At 38.5% G+C, this 24,516-nt stretch overlaps 1 protein-coding gene and 1 long non-coding RNA gene across 3 annotated transcripts in view; one reads left to right on the forward strand and one right to left on the reverse strand.

Annotated features, from left to right (window-relative positions):
• Positions 1 to 2,998: 2,998 nt before the first annotated feature.
• LOC149678091 (uncharacterized) lies at positions 2,999 to 5,796 on the reverse strand. The gene is made up of 2 exons (XR_016366027.1): positions 5,660 to 5,796; positions 2,999 to 3,170 (listed from the first exon to the last, which is right to left on the reverse strand). It is a non-coding gene; the product is annotated as an uncharacterized LOC149678091 (long non-coding RNA).
• The window catches only part of LOC149678092 (neuronal calcium sensor 1-like), a 39,835-nt gene continuing 20,998 nt past the window's right edge, over positions 5,680 to 24,516 (forward strand). Inside the window, exon 1 of one of the 2 annotated variants that reach the window (XM_089836101.1) lies at positions 5,680 to 5,878. Coding sequence is in view for 1 of the 2 variants with exons in the window: in XM_089836100.1 (XP_089692226.1) it covers positions 9,545 to 9,608 (64 nt within the window). In the remaining variant the exon portion in view is untranslated. Of the gene's footprint in view, positions 5,879 to 9,245; positions 9,609 to 24,516 lie in introns of those variants that run through there. The other variant, XM_089836100.1, reaches the window with a different exon arrangement.

Raw genomic sequence — 24,516 nt, forward strand, 5'->3', positions numbered from 1 at the left:
AGTGAAATTAGGCAGTTTGTAAGCTTATCTTCGAAATGTTAACATGTAAAATACTAAAATATCATAACAATATAATTGGGCTTTCAGGCCTATATTAGATCGGTTTCGGATAAACAGACTTTTACGATGTTGTTCTAATCAAAACACTGCATTTAAAATGCACGTTATTTTAAATGGCTATCCGTACCCATTATTTCTTAACAAAACCAGGTTTCCTTCTGGAGTTCCGACAATCTTTCTAAATTTGGCGTCGGTACTTGGTCGCTATCAGGACAAGATGGACGTATTCAAGCTCGTTGCGACATACGTAAGTCCTACTTAATTTATACCATGAGAAACTGCAGGGATAATTAAGTTACTTTGTTTTCTCGTTGAAGACTCCGTATTGGTCAACTTTTGACTATGATGATAAGACTATAATAACTGGTCATATGAAGTTCATTGGGGAAGCTCTCATTCGGGGAATGAAAATGCCGTAAGTTGATATGGTTGTAACGAGGGGCGAGTCATTCTTACGGAAAACCTACCTTGAGTTGAGCCATAAAATATCCATTAAGAGCTTTTCTAGTAATAACTCACAAAACCCTTTCTTCCATAAAAAATGTAAATTTCTTTCATTCAAAAAATACTCGAAAATTCGAAATGGCTTACTCTAATACCCATCATGTACGATAAACTGTTCACGGAAAAAATGTATTTATTTGATCTTTTAGGTACAATGTGACAGTGGTGGATAAATTTTTAGATCGTGGCCACGTGTACGGGCCCAACAATGGAAGCGGAGTGCTAGGCAAATTGTTATACGATGATGTAAGTATGAAATACTACGTACGTGTTATCATCGAGAAATCTAATTGGTCTAATTTGCAGGAGGGAGATGTGGGTCTAGCTTTGTTCGCCCCCAATTACGAAGCGTTCCAGCTCGTCGACTACACTAATCCAATTTTTTCGGATACGTGGGTCATTTTGAGTACTGGACATCACAAGAACTTGTACTCCAACACCTTCGCGGTCGTACGATCGTTCACACCGGAAGTAAGAATCGAAACCTTAATTTCCGGCGACCAGTCTCTATAGCGCCTAAGTGTTGCAGGGGCTAGTTGAGAAATTAAATTAGTTGTCGGCATACTGGACGTAGGTTGGCAAAGTTAGTTAGTCCTTAACCTGATGGTTCTCGCTTTGTAGCTCTGGATCACTTGCTTGTGTTTCACATTTCTAATTCCCTTGGCGGTTCACCTTTTGGATCAACGCTCTAACAACGTTGAAAATCGTTCGTTGTCCTTCTGGGATCGATTTTTCGATTACAATCAGCTACTGCTCGTGAAAGGTGAGTCATTTCTGGACCATCAACGCTGGAAATTATTTCTTTTGTCTTTGCATTGAAGGTATGAACCACACGTCCTCTCATCCGGCGATCAGAATAATCCAGGCTTTGTGGTGTTTCTATTGCTTACTGATATGCTCTTGTTTTACTGGACTCTTGTTGTCCCAGCTTACCGTTCCACCTTCCAAGTTGAAGGTCGACAGCATTAAAGACATCATCAAGTACTTTCCCAACCTCAGAATTATTGTGCCCGCGGACTCGTCTGCCGAAGACCTCTTTAAGGTATGCAATAGACCTTTTCGATGTAAAAAAGGGTGTAGACAACCCCTGCATCGGGACATACAAATTGGTTGATAACATTGACACCTCTGCGCACTCTCACGATCCAAAAACACTACAGCGCAGGCGCGAAAGGCGAGATGGAAGGCAAAGCTTCACCCCCGTGTCTATCCGTCTTAGTTAAATCGAAATGTTCTAGACTGTCCTACTGGCCACGCGCATCAAACTATAATTGTATTATAGAATGTAAATACTAAGAAAACGTAGAAGAGAGTCAGGGACACGTTGAAGTTTTACGGTGTCGCGGTTAGAGTTGGTGAGGGGGGAGTACGTAGCTTACTTGATTAACAGCCCACTGCTTAATTGCTGTATGTAATGGCAAGTATTTCTAAACATCGCCAATTGACGTTTTTCACCATTCTTTCAGACTTCGAATGATCCGAACTTGCAGAAATTTCACCAACAAGTGAAGAAATACGACGGCTACTTCACCTATGATACCATGGACTTTTTCGGTAGCATAGATAAATTTTCGACGGGAGATGAAATGGCCTTCCTACCCAAAGCCTTTTTAGTCGAATTTCTGCAGATTTTGGGCAAGGATCCCGATCCGAAGTACAAATACTACTTTTCAGCCGAACCCCTTGATTTCCTCGTGTCTCTGCCCATGCGCAAAAACTTACCCCAGAAAATGAAGAGGAGAATTCGAAAAGTGTAAGAAAGTAAACTAAATAGGTTGATGACGTCAACGTGTCAAGCCTTAAATTCGTAAAGTTGTTAAGACTAATTTTAATTTAAAAATTGTAAAGCGTGCTTGGTTATTTCGCGCCTATTTTGAAAGATCTTCTCGGGCAATGTTTTTGTCAGTTTCTGATGAAGCATTTCTTTCAGCTGCAACTACGCCTTTGAGAGTGGTTTGGTATTTCGCTCGTATGACGACATATCTTTTGAATACGATCATTGGAAGGGAACCTCCTTTCCCAAGGACGAGCCATCGGACTTGGTGACCAAGTTAACCCTGGACAACGTTCTCCTTGGATTCTACATTTTGGGTGGTGGCATTATCCTCTCAATTTTGGCTCACGCATTCAGTTTGTACTTGAATTGGGGACGCTAAAAATGCGCAACGACAACTTTCTTCTCGACTTCCGCCTGGATATGTATACGTACATTTCTCTTATACACCCTTCAACAGAAGGTCCTTTTGCCCATGTCACCTAGCTATTTCCACCTCGATTTTCAGTCGTGTCCAATTTGCGGGCATGACGGTGGCCAGCTTTTGGGCCTAGTTTGATTTGTACAAGGCTTAACCACTTCTTTAGATTCATTTGTTGTTTAAATGGAAGGACAGACTTAAAAACCCCAGTAATTATCAAATCCACAAATAAACACATCTGGGAGCAAAGTTATGTATTGTAAAACTTGATGTACATTTAATAATACGTATTTTAAAATTCGATGTAAGTTGAATATTACATATTGTAAAACTTGATGTTAGCGGAAAATTGTGTATCGTGAACATTGATGTGCGTGCAAAATCGTGTATTGTAAAACCAGGGATTTTTCCCTGTAAAACATAATGTAAAAAATGGTGTTAGTCCCAAATTATGTATTGTAAAACTTGGTGTACGTGCAAAATTATGTATTGTAAAACATAATTGGTGTATGTGCAAAATTATGTATTGACAGTATGTAAGTGGCAAATTTATGTTCATGTAAGACTTGATGTACATGTACATGTAAAATTATTTGATGGAAGTAAACAGTCATAAATTAAAACACAAAGTGTTGAAAATTTCCATTTTTTAATAAATGGGAAATTTAGTTTACTCCATCGCTTCTACACGTACGCGTTTCAATAACACAATAAACGAGGTCGGAGGAAGTTAAATATATTTTTATTTGATTCGTCAGAAAAAAAGTCAGATGGTCTTTGGGGAAACATTACCCGGGACATAAGTTGCGTCCAGAATATGTTTCCGGTAAAGGGCCAGTAAACCATAAGTTTATAAGATATGTTAAATAATAAGTATGACAATTCCTATACTTCGTAATGCTACTGAGAGACTTACAGCTCGAGATAACTAGTTCGAGAAGGAGAACGACGGAAGCGAGTCAATTGAAGTCCTACACTCGATGGTGGTTAATTTTGCATGCAGGACCAAGTTCCATCTTGTTCCTATTTAGTCTGCATTACTAAGCCCCCTTTGACAGCAGCGCCTCACCAGGCCTCCCTCGCTTTACCTCCCTGAATCTATGACCTAGTTCATTCACTTCATGACAAGCTCCAGTTTCTAAGTTACCAGTGACAAACTTATGGATGGAACATATTTTATGAACTTATGGTTCAACCAAGGAGCACGACAAACGTGGGAGGAACTATTCTAGATCCATTATTCTTGGCTAATGCCACTCCTGCATGTCTACCTCCTCCATGGCTGAATGTTTCGGCGGTCGGCGGTCGCCGCTGGGCCTTGCAGTTTTTATCTGCCTTATCTATTTTTCATTAAAGTCGTTTGGGGATGCGAGCCCAGTTTTGAGTTACCATTGCAGATAAGAAATTTCCCCGACCTCTTTTTTTATTGTCTTTCGTGCCAAAGAAACATTAAACTCCCACACGAGTCATGATTTATCGCCGGTGACGTAATTATCAAGGTGGTGACTGTATTACGAGTTACCTTGGAGCCATCAAGCTAGGAGAGTCATATTAAGGAACATCTATATCTATATCTATATAAATCAAAGCCCTGACTGACTGACTGACTGATAATCAACGCCCAGTCCTAACTGCTTGCCCTAGAAGGCTAAAAATTTGCAGGAACGTTGCTCAGAAGTAGTAGTAGGCGTGTACTAAGAAAGATTTCCCCCCAATCCGCCGCCATCTTAAAAAATGGCGCCCAGAAATGTAAAAAACTTCTCTATGCAACAAAGTCCAATTTCACAAATATTTAGTACACTGGTTTCCTTTAACCTATAGACGGGCTGAATGGTCTTTCGGGTTCGATTTGTTGCCATCTTTTTAAATGGCGGCTAAAATCTTAAAAACCCTTCTTTATGGAATAATGTCCGCGTGAAAAGTAATAAAAAAGTGCATCCTCTAGGGGCTGACGGGCAACGCCGAGTGCCTTAATTAGCCTTATTCCTGATCAGCGCCACTAGCGGATGGTCTGAAAACTACTCCCATAGAGTCTAGGTATATTTAAGCGGGTTTGCAGAATTTCCGTCAGATGACGCGGCGTTCGAGCCACCTGGCTATGATTCTGCAAACCCTCTTAAATATACCTAGTCTCTATGGGAGTAGTTTTCAGACCATCCGCTATGGCGCTGATTAGACATATGGCCAATTCGCTCCAAGAGTGCTACTACAAAAATATTAGTCGAATCAGTAAAATCTAGCCGTTGTTTATCATCATTTTGATGGAAGTTCTTATTACACTCGAGCGACGCCGCGGATAACAGCTAGTATCTTATAAACTTATGTTAATACGTTACTATCCGTGGTGAGAACCTTATAGGGAAGTTTATTCTCCTTATTTTATTGCTCCACGGATTTGGTGTTGCTAATAGCATCGTCAAATCAGTTTAAAATTTTTTTTGCTGGTACTGATGGCAGAAGCCTTTTTAAACTTAAAAAAAAAAAAATTTGTATGTTGAGGATTTTTTTAGAGAATTTCTGTAAAACATAGTTTAACTATAACCGGCCACCGTTGTTAAGGAACCTTCGGAGCTTCTGCCCTTTTAGTAGCAGAATATTTCTTGCCAACTCTGATAAAAATCGTAGACAACCAAAAAAGGTCATGACCGAATCTGTAGATCGCGCTTGTCTAAAAAAATTATTAGGAAGCCAAGGTCCAACTCCATTTCTAAATTAATTGAACCAGGCTGAATCTCTGTCTGTAGAGGCTGTTACAATGCAAAATGATCGTAATTATTATATTAGCCGTGTCAACAAACATTTGGCTAGTTTTATTGGCATGTATGTATTTGTAGGCCTAGACCTTCAAATTGTATTACTTTTTAGACCTAAATTATGTGAGGAGTAAAAAATAACATTACTTTTTCAGTATTTCAATGGAATTGAACAAAACCTCGAAAAATAATTTTTTGAGAGTGAAATGTGCGCCGCCATTACAAGTATATCTCGTCTGGTTAAGAAAGAAGTAAAACTACTCGATGTCGAGGCCTACGGGCGCCACCGCTCAGATGCCTTACAGTCTTCAACTTTCAATTCGACCATCTCGGCTCGCCTTCTGATTCAATCAACTGTCTAAAAGGGTGAGAGCAAAATTTTATTTCTTCAAAATGACCTCAAAAATGATTTCTACAGTTTTTTTGGCAATACGAGGCAATTCCTCAGCTTTAATATAGCTTTAACAATTGATAGTGAGGTCACGTGATTAGTGAAAACCCTAAGCCTTTGACTGTAAATAGTTAAGGGGTCATCCTCAAAACACTTTAAATCACTATTTGTTTAGGATTTTCCTGTGGGGGGGAGGGGAATATGTGAGAACATTTTCGACTCCTAATCAACCGTAGAACCTAACATCCTTCTTTGCAACACCCTCTATAACCCAAAGTATTGTTTTAACGTACTCAAATGGTTCCCATATCTCTTATAAATCGAAATCCACAGTTTTGACACCCCAAAGTGAAACTTAGAATTACGAATATCTTTCTTTGTAATGTACCTTGGGTGGGAGGGGGATGAAAGGGGAAAGGTCACTTTTGATTTTAACTTGCGCAGTAAAGAACTGCGCACGTGGCTACATACATAACAGGGGATAGGGTAACTGGGCGCTTTGTACTTATGGATTCCCAACTAGATCAAAAAGTTGGCCGCCAAATCCACGCCGATGCAAGTGAGACGGTTTTAAATCGAGGCGGAAATAGCTGTAGGGGAAAGTAACTAAACGTCTAAGGAGAACCCTGAGTGGTTGGTTTGAAATTTAGCCCATGCGCAGAGAAATAAAATAAGAATTCCTCTCTCACTTACAAGATTGGAGATGGGGGCTGGTTACAAGTCATATCTTGCTCTCAGCTGAACGGGCGCCTAATCTATGTGCATACCTTGTTGAACGTAAGGGATGGAATCCATAATACGTTTCCATGTTTTATCGAAACTATAATTAACACGACCAATTATAGATTGGGATTCAATTAAAGTATAAATCAAGGTCACGTTTTGAAGTAAATGAAAATATGTATTCCCTAACCCAAACATAATTTCTTCTTTGTTGTTAATCTTCAGAAATTGCACACAAGTTTATGGTTTATTAACTCGAGATATTAAAAGCAGAAAGATAATTTTGTTTATAGAGCCAGCAGTTTAGAATGAATTCGGTACATCAGTGACATTTTTATTCGAGCTACTTTAAGTTGAGCTGAGTGACGGCCTAGTGCTTGCCAAAGATGTTTTTTCGGTTTCCTCTTGAAGGCGTTAAACAAGAATCACTCACGCCTGCTCTCTAAGAAATCCATGATCTTATATCTTAGACATTTTTATCCTACGTTAGCGCCAGTACTTATCCTCCTTTGGTAAGGTTAAATTCAACCATGGTGACAAGCCACAAGAGTGGATGAATATCTTGATAAAAGCGGTCCATGGAATATATTCCAAGATAGCCTAGGAGCAAACGGTCGTCGCTTTGGAGATTCCTAGATTTTTTTCTTCTTTTGGTCGTCGTCAGTCGGCGTTTCCCGGCCACTTAGTTATTCGCTTTGAGCTCCTCTCTTTTAATAAAAGATACGGTTCTGGACTATATTAGGAATAGAGTCTCATTTCAACACGAATGTCAATCGCGGATCGAACCAAGTGGGGCTACAGGGTGCTAGGGCCGAAGTTTAGTGAGTTCTAGTGGCGATTTGGAGTGGAAAGGTCACTTCTATGTCATTTTGACACAATGGTCGTTGGAGTGTTTAGGGATTATATAAGAAACTAGTTGTTACCCGTGGAGTAACATGAAAAAATCAAATACTAGTTTGTGCGTTGATAATGTGATTCATAGGTATTCATTTAAGGCTGTATTATATTCGTGGTTGTATTGCACGGGTTCGTTTGGGGTGTGATGTCTCGGCTTCCTCCTGAAAATGGTTAGTCGAAAGGCCCCAAATCTTTTATTAAGCGCCAAACGTCTTTCACCAAGCGTTCCCTGTGTGCTTAAGTACTTGTAGCCTCTTCTATTGGTTCATAGAAATGGAATAGACCTCTCGCAAGGCGCAACTTTTTACTCTTACCATGGATGCCCGACACTAATGTATCTTGGATTAGGAAAGTAATATTGGGTAGGGGTTTACATTAAAATGTGAGGAATTGGAAATTTAAGGCGTTTAGTCTTGGAGTACTTCCGCCTAAATTTCTAGATGACCTTTGAACTTCCAGTATTCGAATCTGAGACTCAGAAAAGTCCCGAGGCTGACCCTTTGTTTTTTACTTGAGAATTTGTAGTTTTTATATGTTCAGGTCATCATGACCTCTAAGTCGTTTCGAAGGTCATGATGACTCGATCCTGTAGACCATCTCAGAATATTTAAAGACGTTCTGAGGCTGTCTTCTTTTACTACTATAGTAGCTCATGTTCTAAAATGTTCGGGTCACAATGACGCGATTGAAGCTATAACTAAGTTCTCAAATACCCAGAATGCCCCAATGTCTCTGGCTTGATAACTATCGTTCAAGTTCACAAATTCCATGTTAAGAATTGCAGACCATTGCCACTCCAGCGTATGTTTCGCTACTTAGTTTACGTCATCCATGGCGTAACAAATGACTTTTGTCCAAAATTGGCACGCGTTCGTGTCCGCGCGAATAGTAAGAGAAGTGTATAGTCAGGCATATAGTATTTGGTTTCCATGACAACCGAAATTGTTTGAGGAACGCCAGTTACGCCACGATCAAAGGGAGTATGAAGTCAATGAACAGTAAACAAGGTGCTCAAGACACTTTAATAATACCATAAGTTCATAAGTGATATGTTCCATAAGTACGACACTACCTATAAAAGTTATTGCTAGAGACTTATAGCTCGAACTACTTCGAGAATGACAATCGGTTTTGCAGTCCGTCTTCATATTTAGTCTGCATTACTAAGCCTTTGACAGCGTCTCACCAGGCCTCGATTTACCTCGAATCTATGACCTACATCACTTCATGACATGCTCCAGTTTGTAACCAGTGACAAACTAAACTTATGGACCATATCTTTATAAAACAAATAAAATGTAAACCTCGAAAGAATACAAGATGACCAACCACCCTGCCAATTAGGTTCACTTCAATAACCCCGAAGCACCATATTCATGGCGAGGGTTTAAACCTTTGCTACTTCCCGCAAAACATTCCTCGCGTGCGATTTTTACGGATCCACTCGGTCCTACGGGATAGTTTAAGATACTGTCCAGTCCTGGTTGCTCGGACCATGGCCAGAGAATGCTCTTCGCGAGACAGCAAAGAGAGAAAAGTCGCGCCTGGTTCGCAGTGGCACCGAACGAAAACTCGAATGAATATAAGTTCGATCGCTCGTAGCACGTGAGTTGGCGCGTGCGTGGTGCCAAGCAGTCCTTAACACACTCACCACGCTCTCCTTGCACACTCTGAGGACGTCCGTTTTACGCTAGAAACCACCGCAGTATTCTACCGGACAACTTCTTTAAAGTCGCGTTCACCATTCTGTCCTCCGAACTTATAGTCTTTGACCGTCTGTCTTTAAGAAGTCCAATTGCGGGACACCAGTCAATCATGCCTCTAAGAAATACGAATTCATGAAGAATATTCTTAATAGAGACTTTGAAATGGCAATAGGCCATAAGTAGCTAGGTTATATAGTTAAAAGTCTAGCTTAGTTATTTAGTAATACATTTAGCATTTTTTTTTAAACGCGTTACGCAGTTTTTTTGGTGGAAGTTTTTGGATTTTGACAATTTGAAATACCTGAAAGCGAAGTCATGGGAAAAAAAGGCAGCAAGTTAAGCAAAGAGGATATTAAAGAATTGGAAGCTTGTACATATTGTAAGTCGCATTTTATGTTATTTAAAAATGTGTTCTCAATGTGCACCGCGGTTATAGCAAAATAATTCGTCGCTAGCTATAGCTACTTCGAAGTTTTAATTGCGCTTTCAAATTTCATCGCGGTATTTGAATTTGAACGTTTCGTGTTTACCTTTTATAACGGCTTCTATTTTCCAACTTGGTTTTAATAGTTGATCTAATACAAGTTGGTCAAAACATTAAAGAAAATGTACAGGGTGTTTATGGAAGAACTGTCAAAATTTATGGGGATCTTGAGTCGAAAATGTGAATGTGTAGAATGAAGTTATGGACATTGCAGTGCTTTACGGATGACCCCTTAAATTTAATTAAGAAACTGATTAAGACAATGATTTCTAATTTAATTAAGGGGTCATTCCTAAAACACAGTCAAATCATAACTGGAAAAATGTCCCTTGTGGCAAAATGGAGATTGAAGTACAGAACATTTTCGACTGAAAATTGATTTCCCTAAGTCCTTAATTTCTTAAAGACCTTCATTTATTTAAAAGTTATTTAGTAATTTTGAATAAAAGTACCCATTCTTGAAATCGAAAAAGCTCTCCATTACTAATCGATTTCTAGACGCTATTTACCAAAATTAGAGGAAAAAAATCCTATTCGGCAGTGTGCGAATGCAGGCTTAATGACCCTAAGCTAACGGTATTATCTTGAAAATCTAAGGGCTTTCTCTATCTCTTCCCCAAATATTCCGTTTACGATTCTTTAGAAGGGAATTTAGTTTTAACGATAATTTAATTTGTTATCATTTGCGCAAAGCAACTTCGTATTACATTAGGATTAAAGAAAGTCGCAAATCGATTAGTGACATTAATTTCGTCATTTGAGCATCAGGAACCATTATTAAATAAGCAATTTATCTTACAAAAATAATACGCATAAGTATATGTAACTAATTATTCAATAACAAAATGTTGAATAATGGATGGGTCGGAACTAATATAAGATGATGCTCTTAACTTCTGTTTCATTTAGTTTTAAGTCTTAAAATATTACAACATTTATCTTGAATCAATTTCTTCGGTTATTAAATGTTCCTGAAATGATTTAAATCGTTAGTGCAGTTGCAAAACCACCAGATTATACAGTATTGGTAAGGAGGAAATTGTACGGTTAAGAAGTGATATCTAGTTTATTAGGGAGAAGGTATAAATTCGCCTGCACATTTCCAGCTCTATCTCCAGTGAGTCCAAACGTATAGTAGGTACCCCGGAGTTAATCCCTGCCCTCCGCCGCCTCTAAATTACAACCAGCAGCCAGCATCTCATTGGTTCTTGAAAACTCCTCACGTCAGCGCGACGCGAATGATAAAAAAATTACTTGTATTTTCCGACTGAGGAGTGTGTGGCGAAATAGCCCGGGGCCTCCTTTTACGCCCCCCCCTTTGTATTTTGAAAGTGGGGCTGGGACTATGGCGTGCGAATACTTAGGAGGCATCTTAAACCTTCTCCCTAATAAACTAGATATCACTTCTTGATTGTACGGTACATAGGAAGATATACCCTAATTAGTTTTCTCATATAGTTAACTTATGTAATTGTTTAACAGTATCAGAATCTTATCAAAATTACCAGAGCGTGGTTTAAAAAGGTCACATCTGAATTATGACAATTTAAAGCATGAAAGAGAACATTTTCTCTGCTGTCACCAAGGCAAATTGTAAAATCTTCTTTTAATATTTTAAACGTTGGAATTTTAGTTAGGAATCTCGGTTATGTCATCTTCTTTATGGTGGTTTTGTTGAAAGGCCTTTGGGGACCCTCGACGGCTAAAGTCGTTAAAGTTAAGTTTCCTCTCGATTCCATGCAGCTATAGGGCCTTTGATTGTCTTTCACTGCCTTTTTTTGTTCACGGAAACTGTACCAAGCTCTAGGTTATAGTGAAATTGCTGGGAAGGCATCGGTATTCCCTCCTGTGGGATTCGACTTTAATATTTTAGATAGCCCGGTCGTAGTTACTGATGCCCGAAAAGACTTAGCTCGGGTCGAGCAAGCTATTCAAGCGGGGACCCAATCTCGAATTAAAATTTCCTATTAAAGGCAGAGTTCCACCAAACCGGGTTAGGCTAGCGAACTGATAATCAGAGCATAGAGACTAACAATGGAACAACCGTGCAGTTAGGCGACGCCAGAGGGTAGGCATGTAGTCTGCTTGTAAAAGGCCATTACTGCCAAGAGGGGCCCCAAATTTGATCCGGAATGGCCCATACTTTTAGAAATGAAAGGGCATGCGTCCAGAGGGGTCCATAATGGTTAGCAAATGAGGAAACGACAATCCAACGTTAGTCTCTGTGCTCGCTTTTCAGTTCTCTAGAACCCTTTCGATGGAACTCGGCCTTTTAAAGGGCCTGTAAAAAAGGCATCGGTGGCTGGGTAAAAATTATCTGGGCTACGTCATAGACACGTGACTAAGGAAAGGCGTGGATTAAAGAATTTGCTTAGTTTGTTATATTTCGAAAACTAGCAATTCTACTAATATGCGCTGCAATCTCTCGAAAAACAAGGATTAGATATCCAGTCCTACCCCATGCGGAGTCTCTGTATGTTGGCGTCACGTGGTGCCTATGGCGTATTTCAAATAGTTAACCATCCACCGATGTGTTCTTTAGAGTCCTTTTAACGCGTAGCTCTTATAGAGTCCACTATTAAAAATAACATGGGTAATATTTCAATACTCTTTCACTCTCCCTTTTAACAGTCTTACCAGTTCATTTTATAAGCGAGTTCACACTTACGACGCTATAGTGTTACTTATGGTTGCATGGTCGACTTAATGTCACGTTTAATGGCAGGAACGGCCTTCGTAGTAAAACTTACCTGCATGGGTTGACGCGTAGCGGATGAAGCGGGGGGGGGAGGAATAGAGGAAGTAGCAGCCTGGCAAGTGTCCAAAGTGTGGGGGGGGGGGAATATGCCCCCCTCACACAAACAAGCTTAGCAACCTGACGCCTTCGATCTAATGCCTTTAAGGCGCACTTTCCCCCCATAAGGTTTCTCCAGGAATGCATACAGATAATTGGAATCATAGTGGTCTCGTATGTATCCCATGTTAATTTCTATGCGAGGTTTGTGGTCCGGGCTAGAGAACTAACTATCCGTCAAGCCTCAATTCGGATGTCTTTCTGAAGTGCCATTTCATTCGTTAGTAACAACGCGAGGGCAGAGCGTATAGATTCGTCATGCATAATGATTAGTCTAGCTAGCTCCTCCCACAAAATTATTCTAGATACGTTGAGTGAAAATGGATGTAGCACAATGATTCCAAGTTGGTGTATGTATTCTTGGTTGGTTTTCCCGAATTTCGCCAGCCAGGATAATCGCCGTATTTTTTTCAAGACGCGAAAAAAAAATGTATACCCACTCTTCAACTTTAAAAATAGTTTTCTCTTCTCAATAGCCTGAGTATATTGACCCATTTTTAACCACTGGTCAGAAAATACACGCCTTGAAAATAAAGTTTTATTAAATTTTTATTTTTTTCCAAGATTGCCTGGATAACATTTTATAAATACATATTTTTTCAAAAGTCCGCGAATTTTGACCCACTTTGACCACTGGTCAGAACTGAAAAGACTTTCTTGTCTACGTGTAAGCACATTTGGGCTCATCCCAAAGTGATGCCTCAATGACATTTTTTTTTTAAACTTTCAAATTGAATAAAAGCATGCTTAATTAGGGGTCAATGTTGTGGGTCAAGAATCGGACGTTCTTATCTCAACAAACTTAATGACTAGGGTGTCGACTCCGACCCAACCTTGATATCAAGAACTCAAAAACCAAAGCACATCAAATAAACCATAATTACCCAAATGTTACTGATACCAACCACAAATGCAGTTTTTGTTAGGCCTAATCCAGCAACTAACGAATAATAACTGCCCACAAAGAACAAACAAATCACTTCATCACTTTCTTTAATATAAGACTTAATAGTTAACTGCCCTTAAGGCTACAAATCAGATTGATACAATTGTTTACTTAGAAATACAATGTTATTGAGGTTAGGTTCGGTGTTTTACCTGGCACTTAAGAAACCCCATAGGCGATTGGAAAACTTCACCTCTTGCGTTTAGACGTACTTAGCTGCAGGGAAAATCCTCTTTCTCTTTGGAAAATGTATAGACAATTCCCTAAACTACTTGTAGAGAAACCAAGACACAAGGATGGGAGACGGATTTCACCCCAGTTCACTACACGCGCGGAGAGACGCTAGTCAACTCGCACTGCCTCTAACCCAATAAGGCGGCCCCTACCTTGTGCACTGTGTTTTCTTGTCTTCTGCATGGAATTAATGGAATAGTCTATAGTTTTATTGGAGGAGTACTTCAATTGTTTATACTGTATACCTGCCTATATTGTAGTAAGGTTTTCGTACCGTTAACCTCGGTAATTCCCCTCTGGTATTTAGTTTACTTAAGAAAGTTTTACTTGCTGGTTTAAGTAGGTACTTATGTTTCCGTTCTCATCGTTACGCCCATTATTTGGTCTTCAATTTTCTTACTAAGATAATTAAGCTGCTTCATTAAATTAGTCTTAGAAACATTTTGTAACACTGGTTTCCTAAAGGGTTTACGTAAGAAGTTGGTTGAAGTTTTTCTGAGTCTCTGAGTCAGGTGTGCATGCATTTGTGCTTCAATTTGTTAAATAAAGGGTCTTGTTAGTAAAGGAATTTCACCTTAATTCAACACCGCAGACTTGAAATCGTAAATTGAGTTTAGGATCTCGTTAATTAATTGGTTTAACGTCTGATAACTTTACTAAAGTCTCCAAAATTTGATTAGTGGTGTCTAGTAAATGTTTGACTCTCGGTTTGACTGCAGTGTTGTGTGATCTCTGTTTCCAACCAAGTAGTGAAGTACGGTCAAATTAGGTTTTGCACTATCGTTGAATACACTCGGGCCATAAGTAACATAAATATGAGTTCCGGTCAGTAACGTAAATATGTTACTTGTGCTCTAAGTTAATTTTAGAAGTTAGTGACTGCACCTCGCTTTTAGGACCAAGATTATTTGACACTTTCGACATGTTCTTCTTAATACATGGAGTTTTAATTTGTGACACAGTTTCGATAGTTTAAAGGCCCATTCAGACTTTACGTTCAGTCAGGTCGCTCCGCTCGCTTAGTTCACACCTAAAAGATTCGCGGTTTAGTTCAATTTCGTCAGACAGTGCATCTAAATGGCACCTCATAGTTACTAGTTAGCGCCTATTCCTTAGCCATGGCTCACTCGATCGTGCCTTACTGACGCGTGATCGAGTGAACTACGCTTTAGCAGACGATATATGAAAAGTTTTAAGATTCTTGGCACGGTATTTATCATTTTGAATGTTCGTTTATTTTACTATTCAAAAGTCTTGGTTGAAAAGTCACTATAGAGAGCTTTCAGATGGGATAGTAGTACGTCACACTCTCCCAAGTCTTACCGCTGTTCTGGTAGCCATATTGAGTGGTCTCAGCTTCATTCCTGCTTAAGCCCACCAATATGTCACGAGACTCAGCTCCTCCTACAACTGAAAGTTCTCTATATACCCAACTTGTTTTAAGTCGTCTGCTCTGGCGTCTGAACAGGGAACTGACCGATACGAAATTAACGTGGCGAGACGGGAACGAAACATTTTACTTTAGTCTGAATGGGCATTTACACGTAACTTCGTCTGCATGAAAGCATCCGCTAAGATTTTTATAAAATATCTGTCCTAAGTATGCTCTTCTCTCTCTCTCGACGGTTTCCCAGTGGACAAATATTGACCTTAAGTCGGTATTTCCTTCCTCTGTACCAAGACTAGGTGGTAAATATAATGGCTCCCACAACGAAGAAAGTAAATTTGCATGAACCGCCTTAGAAAGTGGAAAGATACCGAGGTATTCCGATGGGAGTCGTCGCCTCTTTTCTAAGATTATATACCGAATGTTTACTCTTTTAAATATGTATCTTTCCAATGTTTAATAAAATCCCTCCCAAAGCCCATGGACGGAATATATTTTGTAGCTTTTAAAGACGGAGGTCCAACGAAAAAGGTTCGTAAGAAACCTGGTTATGTCGGGATTTTCAAAATGAGGGGGGAAGGTAGGGGATTGAAGTTTTTCTAAAAAAATCTTTTATGAACCCATGACTCAAGTAGTGGTAATTATGGGTTCAAGTGGGCTCTGTTAGTGTTAAACACCTAAAACTAGTCGCAGGATGTTGGCAAAAAATTGATTGGATAGATCACGCCATTAATGTACTTGCGCAAAAGCTGCTAACACCACAGAGGCGGGCCGCTAGAGACAGTGCGAGTCCCTCTGAGCATGGTGAACTCGGGCTCCGTTTCGTTCTGGCGCCTGGGAAATAACGTAGGAGGGCGGTCTCTCGCTTGAGTCTTCGTTTCTCTTCAAGTAGTTAACGGAATACCCTATTAATCTAGAAAAATCCAGCATTGTCAATCCAAAAATTTCCTACAAACCCTTATGTAAGGTGTGTACTAAACCAACAGTCTGAAGATGAAAGGAAACAGTAACACTCAGTTTGTCTAAAAGCACTTGGCGCTTCTTATAGTTAACCCACCTTGGGGTAGGGCGGGAAAACCGGCGCGCGCGTGTGCACTGTCGCCAGAATAATTTTCGTTGGATCTCGGTCTTTAAATTTCATTTTATGTATGGGAAAAACTTTGGGTAAGGAGTTTTTGCATTCGTAAGTAACCTGCTCTCGAAAACGGGTAAATAACTCGTATCAAATGTGTATGAAAAAAATATGGGCAAGTCTTGTATCAATTATCTAAATATTCAAAATAGAGCAAAAAGTGCGTCAGGTGCGTTCCCAAAGTTTTCTCCGATAGTTTAGTACATTTATAACGCTTTGGGGTCGCTTCCAGATGCTTGCTGGACCTCTGGCGCAATTGCTTGTACTTATTGCAAAGCTAATGCGTAGGCAAGGCTACGGTGGTGCCTTTCAAAATAAGTAAAATTAGAATCCGATGCAATGTTTTATATAGAACCAAAAGTTTATAGGTTATGTTCCATAAGTATCACATTCCCTACACTTCGTAATGCTAGAGAGTTACCGGGAGCCATAGTTAGAGAACGACGACTCGGTTTTACAGGTCTTCCTATTTAGTCTGTAATAATCCTTTGACAGCTCTAGCTTACCAGGCCTCGTTTTACTGGAATCTATGACCTATACGTCAATCACTTCATGACAAGCTCTCAGTAACCTGTGACAAACTTATGGTGAACAAATCTTATGAGCTTATGCTAGTACGAATAGATCAGTAATGTTTATTGCACACGTGTAGCAAATGAGATTAATGTATGTAAATCGCCAAAAATAATTTGTTTGCTGACTTAAGTCCTCTGAAATAGAAGTGTTCATTCTTCATAATGAAGACCATAAACCATAATTCGATAAAATCAAAAACCCAGTAGGTAATTGTTTTTAAACATTCTTGTTTCTTGCTCAAAAGTCCATGGTAATACTTTGCTAACAGAGTTCCACAGCGGGGCTTCCCACTGTTGACAGAACACGTAAGAAACTAATTACTTAACTTCCTAGGTTATATTATTTACTTATACTATATATGCATAAGCTCGGGTATTCTGTCATTAATCAGGCATTAGCAAGTTGAGCGGGCTTCTAAGAGGATTTTAGGTCATTAAATCTTAAGCCTCGGTTTGCATACCACGCTCGGGATACCGTCATTTGACGCTAAAGGGTATCGGTACCGGCGCGTTGGAACGCAGTGCCAAGTGAGGCGAGTTTAGGTATGGAAATTTACACAAGTGCTTCTCGTAATCTGGTTTGTGACTTAAGCCGCAGTCTGATGATATTAACGGTTACGAAACACGGGTTTTTGGTTGGGGCTTCGCTAAGTCTTAAAAAGTTTTAACTTTGTTGAAACTTCTTTGTACTCTTTATAGCGATGTAGGACAAACTAAGGCCCTTAAAGACTATACAGATATACAGATATTTGTGTACTGGTATTTTCACAACCAATTATACATTCTAGTCTTCGATTGAGTAGAAGTTTCATAGAAGAAACAGGTTTTCTGCAAGATGTTTTCAACATTTTCCAAGAATGAATCCTACTATATCTGCCACTTCAGGGTGGTTTTCTGTTTTCTGTTTCAGTGCAGGTTATTGTAGCTTAAAGGGTCTGTAAACTTTGCATCGGAGGATGGCTAAAAATATTATTTGAAATACGTCATAGGCACCACGAGACGCTAAGATAAGAAAACTCCACATATTCCTTGATTTGCGAGAGGTTGCAGCGCCAATTTCCCGAAGTGCTAGTTTTCGAAATAAAAATAATTAAGTTTTTTGAACCACGCCTTTTCTCAGTCACGTGTCTGTGACGTATTTTAAAGAAGAACGACAACTTTACAGGCACTTTGATAGGGTTCTTAACTTTTGCTCCATCCCTAAATAGTTTTAATGCTGCGCAATTGGTAGCAAAGTCTAAGAGATCTGCGCACCTTGATGGTGTTCATTTACCAGCCTGTGTTTTATGTGAATGGTTTTACTTTTCAAATACTGTTCGTGTGATTCTTTTAAGGGTTTTTGTAAGGTCTTTGTTTTTCAATGAATGAATGAAATAAGATTAGTAAAAGTCACAGGGAGGGAGCCTTTCCTTTTTTGTGTCCGAAAGACAAAGAATTAAGACACTTATTCTTCGTGGTATGAAAAACAGAATGAAAAGACCTGTCGAAAGGGGGCGGGGCGAAGGCGTTAAGGCCCGTTTTCAAAAAGCTGTTGACACGCTTTCAAAAACAGCAAATCTTCAAAAATATTAAAACAGAAAAGTTCACTGAAACTCGTATCGTTTTCAAACAAGCTTCGAATGAATAAAATTGACTAAAGATGGCGTAACTCCATTGCTTTTTACTTTGAGCACCAAATGGGACTATGGCACGCGAATACTTAGGCACCTCCCTAGTAAACTAGATATCACTTCTTTGCAAAAGCTTATGTCTAAGTAAATCTAGATTGAAAATGCGCCTTTAAGGTCCTCTCTAGCTGTCTTTAAAAGGAACTTTCTAAGTATAAGGAAAGGGGTCTTTTATTCCTTATTTTTACACTACGTTTCCCAGCACGACGCTCATCCTACAAAGAAATCTTTCTCAGATTTTTGAAACTTGATGAGCAAGACAATGCAATGAGTTTTCTTTTTAAGTTTCGCAACTGAGTTTCGTGAGAAGCGAAATGACGCGTAGAATTAAAAAAAAATGTTATCAGATATCGATTTCTTAAAAGATTTGGGTTTTGGAACGTTCCTGTCAGTGTTCTTCTGAGATATGTTAGCTCAGAGGTCATGAAGCCTACGTCGACATAATCTAGAAAAAACCTTTTCTGTTTTAAGGTGAAAGGTTATGTAATGTTCATGGCGGCAAAATTCGACAGCACATTAAAATTAAGTGTAGTATTAAATTAAAATTCTAAAAAATAATTAAATCGGTTAAAATTATAAATTAGTTTAAAACTTTTGAACAATATAATAAATTTTTATAATTTTTAACAATTTTTCTATATTTTCAAACTGAAATATAAATTCAAAAGCAAGCATTTTTTCATTCGGTGACGTGTCCTGGTATATTTGAGGTTAGAGGTCATGCAAATTATGTTTTTAGTACAGATGAAATTCATCTGATATATTTTTTCAGGCACCTCAAAAATAATTATTTAAAAATTAACAAGTTTAACTGTTTTTGTAATATCAAGAAGTGATATCTAATTTATTAGGGAGAAGATATAAGATGCGAATTTGAAACTTCTCCCTAATAAACTAGATATCACTTCTTGGTAATATTAACTAATTTGGGAAAAAATTCAAAAACAATAAATTAGTGATCTACAAGACATATTTATGTTAATTAGGCATCTTAACAAAGAAGATTTGTAATGATAATTAGGCAGACAACGCTAGATTTCCATTTCAAAGACAATTGTTTTAAATATTAACAAATTTTAAACAAATATTAAATCTTTTGAATGGGAAATATATATGAAATGAGCTTCGGTTTAAGACTACAGCGCATGCGTTGTGTTGTACCTTGTATATTTCCATCGATAGACGCGCTAGATTTCCATTTCAACTCCTCTCATTAAGACACCCAATGGATTTTCGTAGTTTACCTAACAGCCTCGTCGCGTAAGGTCGTCCCCTCACCGTAAATGTGAATTCGAGTTTTCAGTGAAAGGGGAACCATGGCGTAGGGATACTTTATACTAAACCACATAGAGAATGATAGTCTCGTAGAATATTCAGGGTGATATGGTAATACAGATTATATAGCGGCGCATTATGAGTAAAAACTGTCATAAATATTAATAAGCGTGGAATACATAATGCCGCTGGAAGCTTATTTTGCCTAAAAGCTCTTTTCAGAATAAAATAAGTGCCCGGACTGAGATATCTTCATGTTATCATAAGTTTATAATAACCCACTATAAGTTCAACAAACTCTTTGAACTTGGCAATTAGTTTCTTGGAACGCTTTTTGGAGAGTCAGATATTTTAGTACGAAATAATTTAATAATATAATAGGCAGGAAGTTTGAGTTATACATAGTTTACAGGCATGGAGGATTCCTACCATTAACACAAGGATACCAGGCAACTTAGAGTGTAAAATAGCAGACGATTTTACGCTCTAAGTGCAAATGGTATGAATCCGCCTTGCGTCTAAACTATGTATTTCCTATAAATTTCATCCATTTTCAGTCAGCTACGACGCGTATTTTTCCACTAAAATGTGTTTTAGAAAAGCTAGATGATAGTTGGAACAGTCAGCTCTAAAATGGAACACTTCTTCCAAACTTGGAACGCCTGCCTTTCTAACTTGGAACAGGCAAATATAAATGCGAGAAATCCGAGTTAGAGAAGCTAATAATTAGCAAATATAACTTCTTCGCCATGCTACAACCATGTTTTCCCCTACTATATCTCAATGCCTAGTTTCAATACATTCTTTTTTAAACTTATTTACGGATTGTTTTTCACTTATGGGTTTATGGATTTTGTTCCCTTGTTTATTGCATTCTAAGAAGATCCCAAATCGTGCATTGAATAACAAGCGCTTATCCCGTATTTTAGTTCCATTTTGAGTTTGAGACTTGAGCGTGTTTTGGATTTTGGAAAAGTGAAACCTTTTTAGAGAGAGAGAGAGAGCTTGTTGAAGAAGACTATATTTATCTTTTAGCGTTGAGTTTTAGACAGGACCAAGGCCTTACTTTTGAGTATCTTCACTAAAGGTTTTTATTTCGCTATTCTTCAGTTATTAATCATAGCTGCGGAAAAAGCTCCGGATCTACGCTCTTGAAAAATAGCCGCTCTTTTGTGTTGCCTACCAAATCAACCCCAATTTGCTCCGCGTTCGAAGTTAACGGTTAAAATCACGTATGGTTAGACGTACATAACATAAAGTAGTGCTTCTTCATAGACAATTTCAAACGTTTGTATTCATTCCCCCGTTAAGGAGTTTCTCACGGTGCTTCGGTTAATCTTTCTTAGAACTAATTAAGTTATTGTAATTAACAAAAATCATTGAGGAGTATATCTCCAAGAATTTCCATAATCCTTTTTTATTACTAGAAGGGGATAATACTAGAAGGATGACACTCTGTTTCCCCTCTTAATACTTTAGTTATGTAATGTTCATGGTTCTTCCCGGGCTCATGGCACCATTTTTGTTTGCTCTCCCTTACTCATCAAACTTCATATGGGTAACAATGGCACCGTGCTAGGGTGAATTCTATAACTGTTTGGTCAACTAAATCCTCAGCAATCAAGTAGGCACAAACCTTGATTGTCTTAACGTGGCGGGACAAAAACACACAAGCGCATGCGCCTTGGCAAATAGTTAAGCAGCGCCAATAGAGTAATAATTAGGGAACTAATTACATGACGTATGTGATTCGGTTTAGTAACCTTGTGCACTCCAAATGTTGATTCTAATGTTGGGAAGAATCATGTTACAATTAAATTAACCGCCTTAGTGGTTGGTACACTTCCCCCGAAGCAGAATATTATATACTTCTGTTTTTACTAATTACACATAAACATTAAACGCTTCGTTAGTTCACGTAAGGTTACAACTCGTATTTAAACACTTTCAAACATAAGTACTTCGATTAAAGTTATTTCAATTTTGCAAAAGCAATATATACTTCTGATGGTGATATGGGAAAGCTTGGCTCGATGTTAAAGTCCGGAGTTTGCGCAGTGTGTGGGCGGGACAGTGTGGGATGACTTCTGAAGAGTGTTTATCCCTGTGGCTAAATCCACGGTGACGAGTTGAAGTCTCATCCTTTTCAACACAGTGCCACTTTAAGAGGATTTTTGGCTCTCGACAAAATATTTCTTTCAAAATATAGGCATAGCACCCATCAGCTTCTTTTACCGATATATTTTTAAACGTAAAAATATCGAATCTCCGAATATAAATGGAGAAAAATATCAATATTTTAAAATATCATCTCGAAAACTGTTTTGAGATAAAAAATATTTGAATTTATAAGTTCAATAATGTTGGAGGTAAGTCTCCAAGAACGCGTTCCATTCTCGTTATTGTACAGGTCTTGTTCTTCAGTCGACGTCAGAGGTAGTAACCTATTCATTCATGTGACGAAAGAAAATCCTGCATTTTCTTATGATGTTAAATGTACGCGGAGTTCCAACAATCATGGCTCGAGTAAATTCGTTTTGGAAACATAATTTTCCTGAGGTACCACGTGACTTCGTGACGTCAGAACTCAAATTATCAATGCTAACACGTAAAGAAATAAACTTGATGACCAAATTGTTATAATTAAGCTTTAAAGTTGAATACATACTTCAATATTGTAATGAAATTTATTCAAATTTTAATTTGACCCTTGGTGTCACGTGTGCTAACTTCATGACGTCACGACTTTCGTCTCAATGTGTCATTACTAACCATTGAAGTAATAAACTTGGTGATAAAATTGTTATAATTAAGCTTTAAAGTTGAATACATACTTCAATATTGTAATGAAATTTTCTAAATTTTAATTTAACCCTTGGTGTCACGTGTGCTAACTTTATGACGTCACGACTCGCATCTCAATGTCCTATTACTAACCGTTGAAGTAATAAACTTGGGTATAATATTATTATACTTATGGTTATGGTTATGGTTATATCAAGACGTCCTTGGTAAATAATAAAATTTTCCTAAATTTTAATTTTCAATGCGAAGAAAATCCACTATAAAATTGTTCAGTGCACACCAGGGTGCACTGGAGCGGCGCTGGGCCGTGTCATTGGGGGAAATAATAAAGCTCTTTCAACTCCGAACACAATAGGGTTAGTCCGGGATTATAAAAGACATAACGAGCTTGAGAGCTCAAAACAAAAATAATTCTCTCCGTATAAAAGGCTTATAATATGATATAACAATAGTTTTATAAGCCTTAGAAATAGAACCATGGCACTCCACGTTATTTCCTGATGGAATAAAGCACGCTGAAAGTGTGGAACGTGTCACCGCGGAATCAATATTTTGAGATGGGGTTATTGAATAGAAGACTTGGGATTTCACGTCAGTGTCAGAACGTTCGCGATGTGACATTGAATGAATTCTATTGTGGGGTCAAGGGGCTTATAATAAACCCTGCCTTTGGCTGTATTAATACGGATGATTAGTACATGTTGTTATTATTATATGATAATATTTGTTCAAATTTCGATTTCTTTGGGAAAAATTTTCCATCTATTTGTTTCGTGAAATATGCAATATTCTGGGATGGTCAATATTGTGGAAGCAATCAACTTAAGGTATAAACACCCGGGGCCGGGTGTAATTTATTATTGGAGCAGAAAAGGTGAGATGAAGTCGTATTCTCCACACCTATAACCAGAAGTACATAATACTTCTTATCGAGAGAAGTGTACCACCACAAAGCTATGATTCTTCCCAACATCAGAATTAACATTTATTATAGCAAGGTTACTAAACCGAACAAACATACGTGATAAATAGTTCCCTCTTCATTACTAATATCAGAAGTAAGATAAGGGACTAGAAGTATCGAGGTAACCAAATTCTTCATTTGGCGAAAGTGAATATTCTTGATAAGACACCAACGGTTGGCCCTCTGGTAGCGGTTTCTGAATATTCCCTCCAAAACGTGAGACGCTCTCGGGTGACGGTAGACGGCCGAGCTAGATTCAAGCACCCGCGTCCGTGTTCCGCGACTTTAGGTTGAGGGGAACGGGGGGTAGGAAATGTTTTTGGAACTCGACCAATTTTTTTCTCTCTAGTGCAGGCGCGATGGAAGCGGTGGCATAAAATCCTCAAGTTTGTTCACTAGTGCAAGGATCTATTACCAATGATAGAGCACTTTACTTCTAGTCCCTTATCTTACTTCTGCTAATATTAGCGCTTAACTATTTGCCAAGGCGCATGCGCTTGTGTGAAAACTATGTATATTAAGCGAACGATACGTGCTTAAACTGTCTATTGAGTTTTATTTGACAGCAAGATGTGTGTTCTGTCTTCTACTATATTTTTATTTCCTGTCTAAAACACATAAAACACGGTCATAAAGGAGATTACAGTCGGTCTTCTCTCGTGGGATATTCGTATTGTACACGCGAATGTTTAACTTGTTGAGCCAATAAAGGGGAAGGTAAGAACAAAGGCTTATAATAGTGGTCTAGTCTCTCTCTTCTATTGGTTCATAGAGTGACAAGGCAAAGACGTTGTCGACTATAGCGCGTCATAAACGAAGGCAGCTCCCCAAATATCATTGTACTGAAGAATTAAGAAATTCCTTGGAGAAATTTAATAAGCTACGTAGCAACGTATGTTTTGATCTAGTCGGCCTATAGTTTATTTTTATGTACTATGCCATAAGTTAATTGTAACCCTCTAAG

This window comes from Phalangium opilio, unplaced genomic scaffold (genome assembly GCF_054372755.1).
Source record: "Phalangium opilio isolate 3A_F unplaced genomic scaffold, DU_Popi_V2 ptg000042l_1, whole genome shotgun sequence".
NCBI lineage: Eukaryota > Metazoa > Arthropoda > Arachnida > Opiliones > Phalangiidae > Phalangium > Phalangium opilio.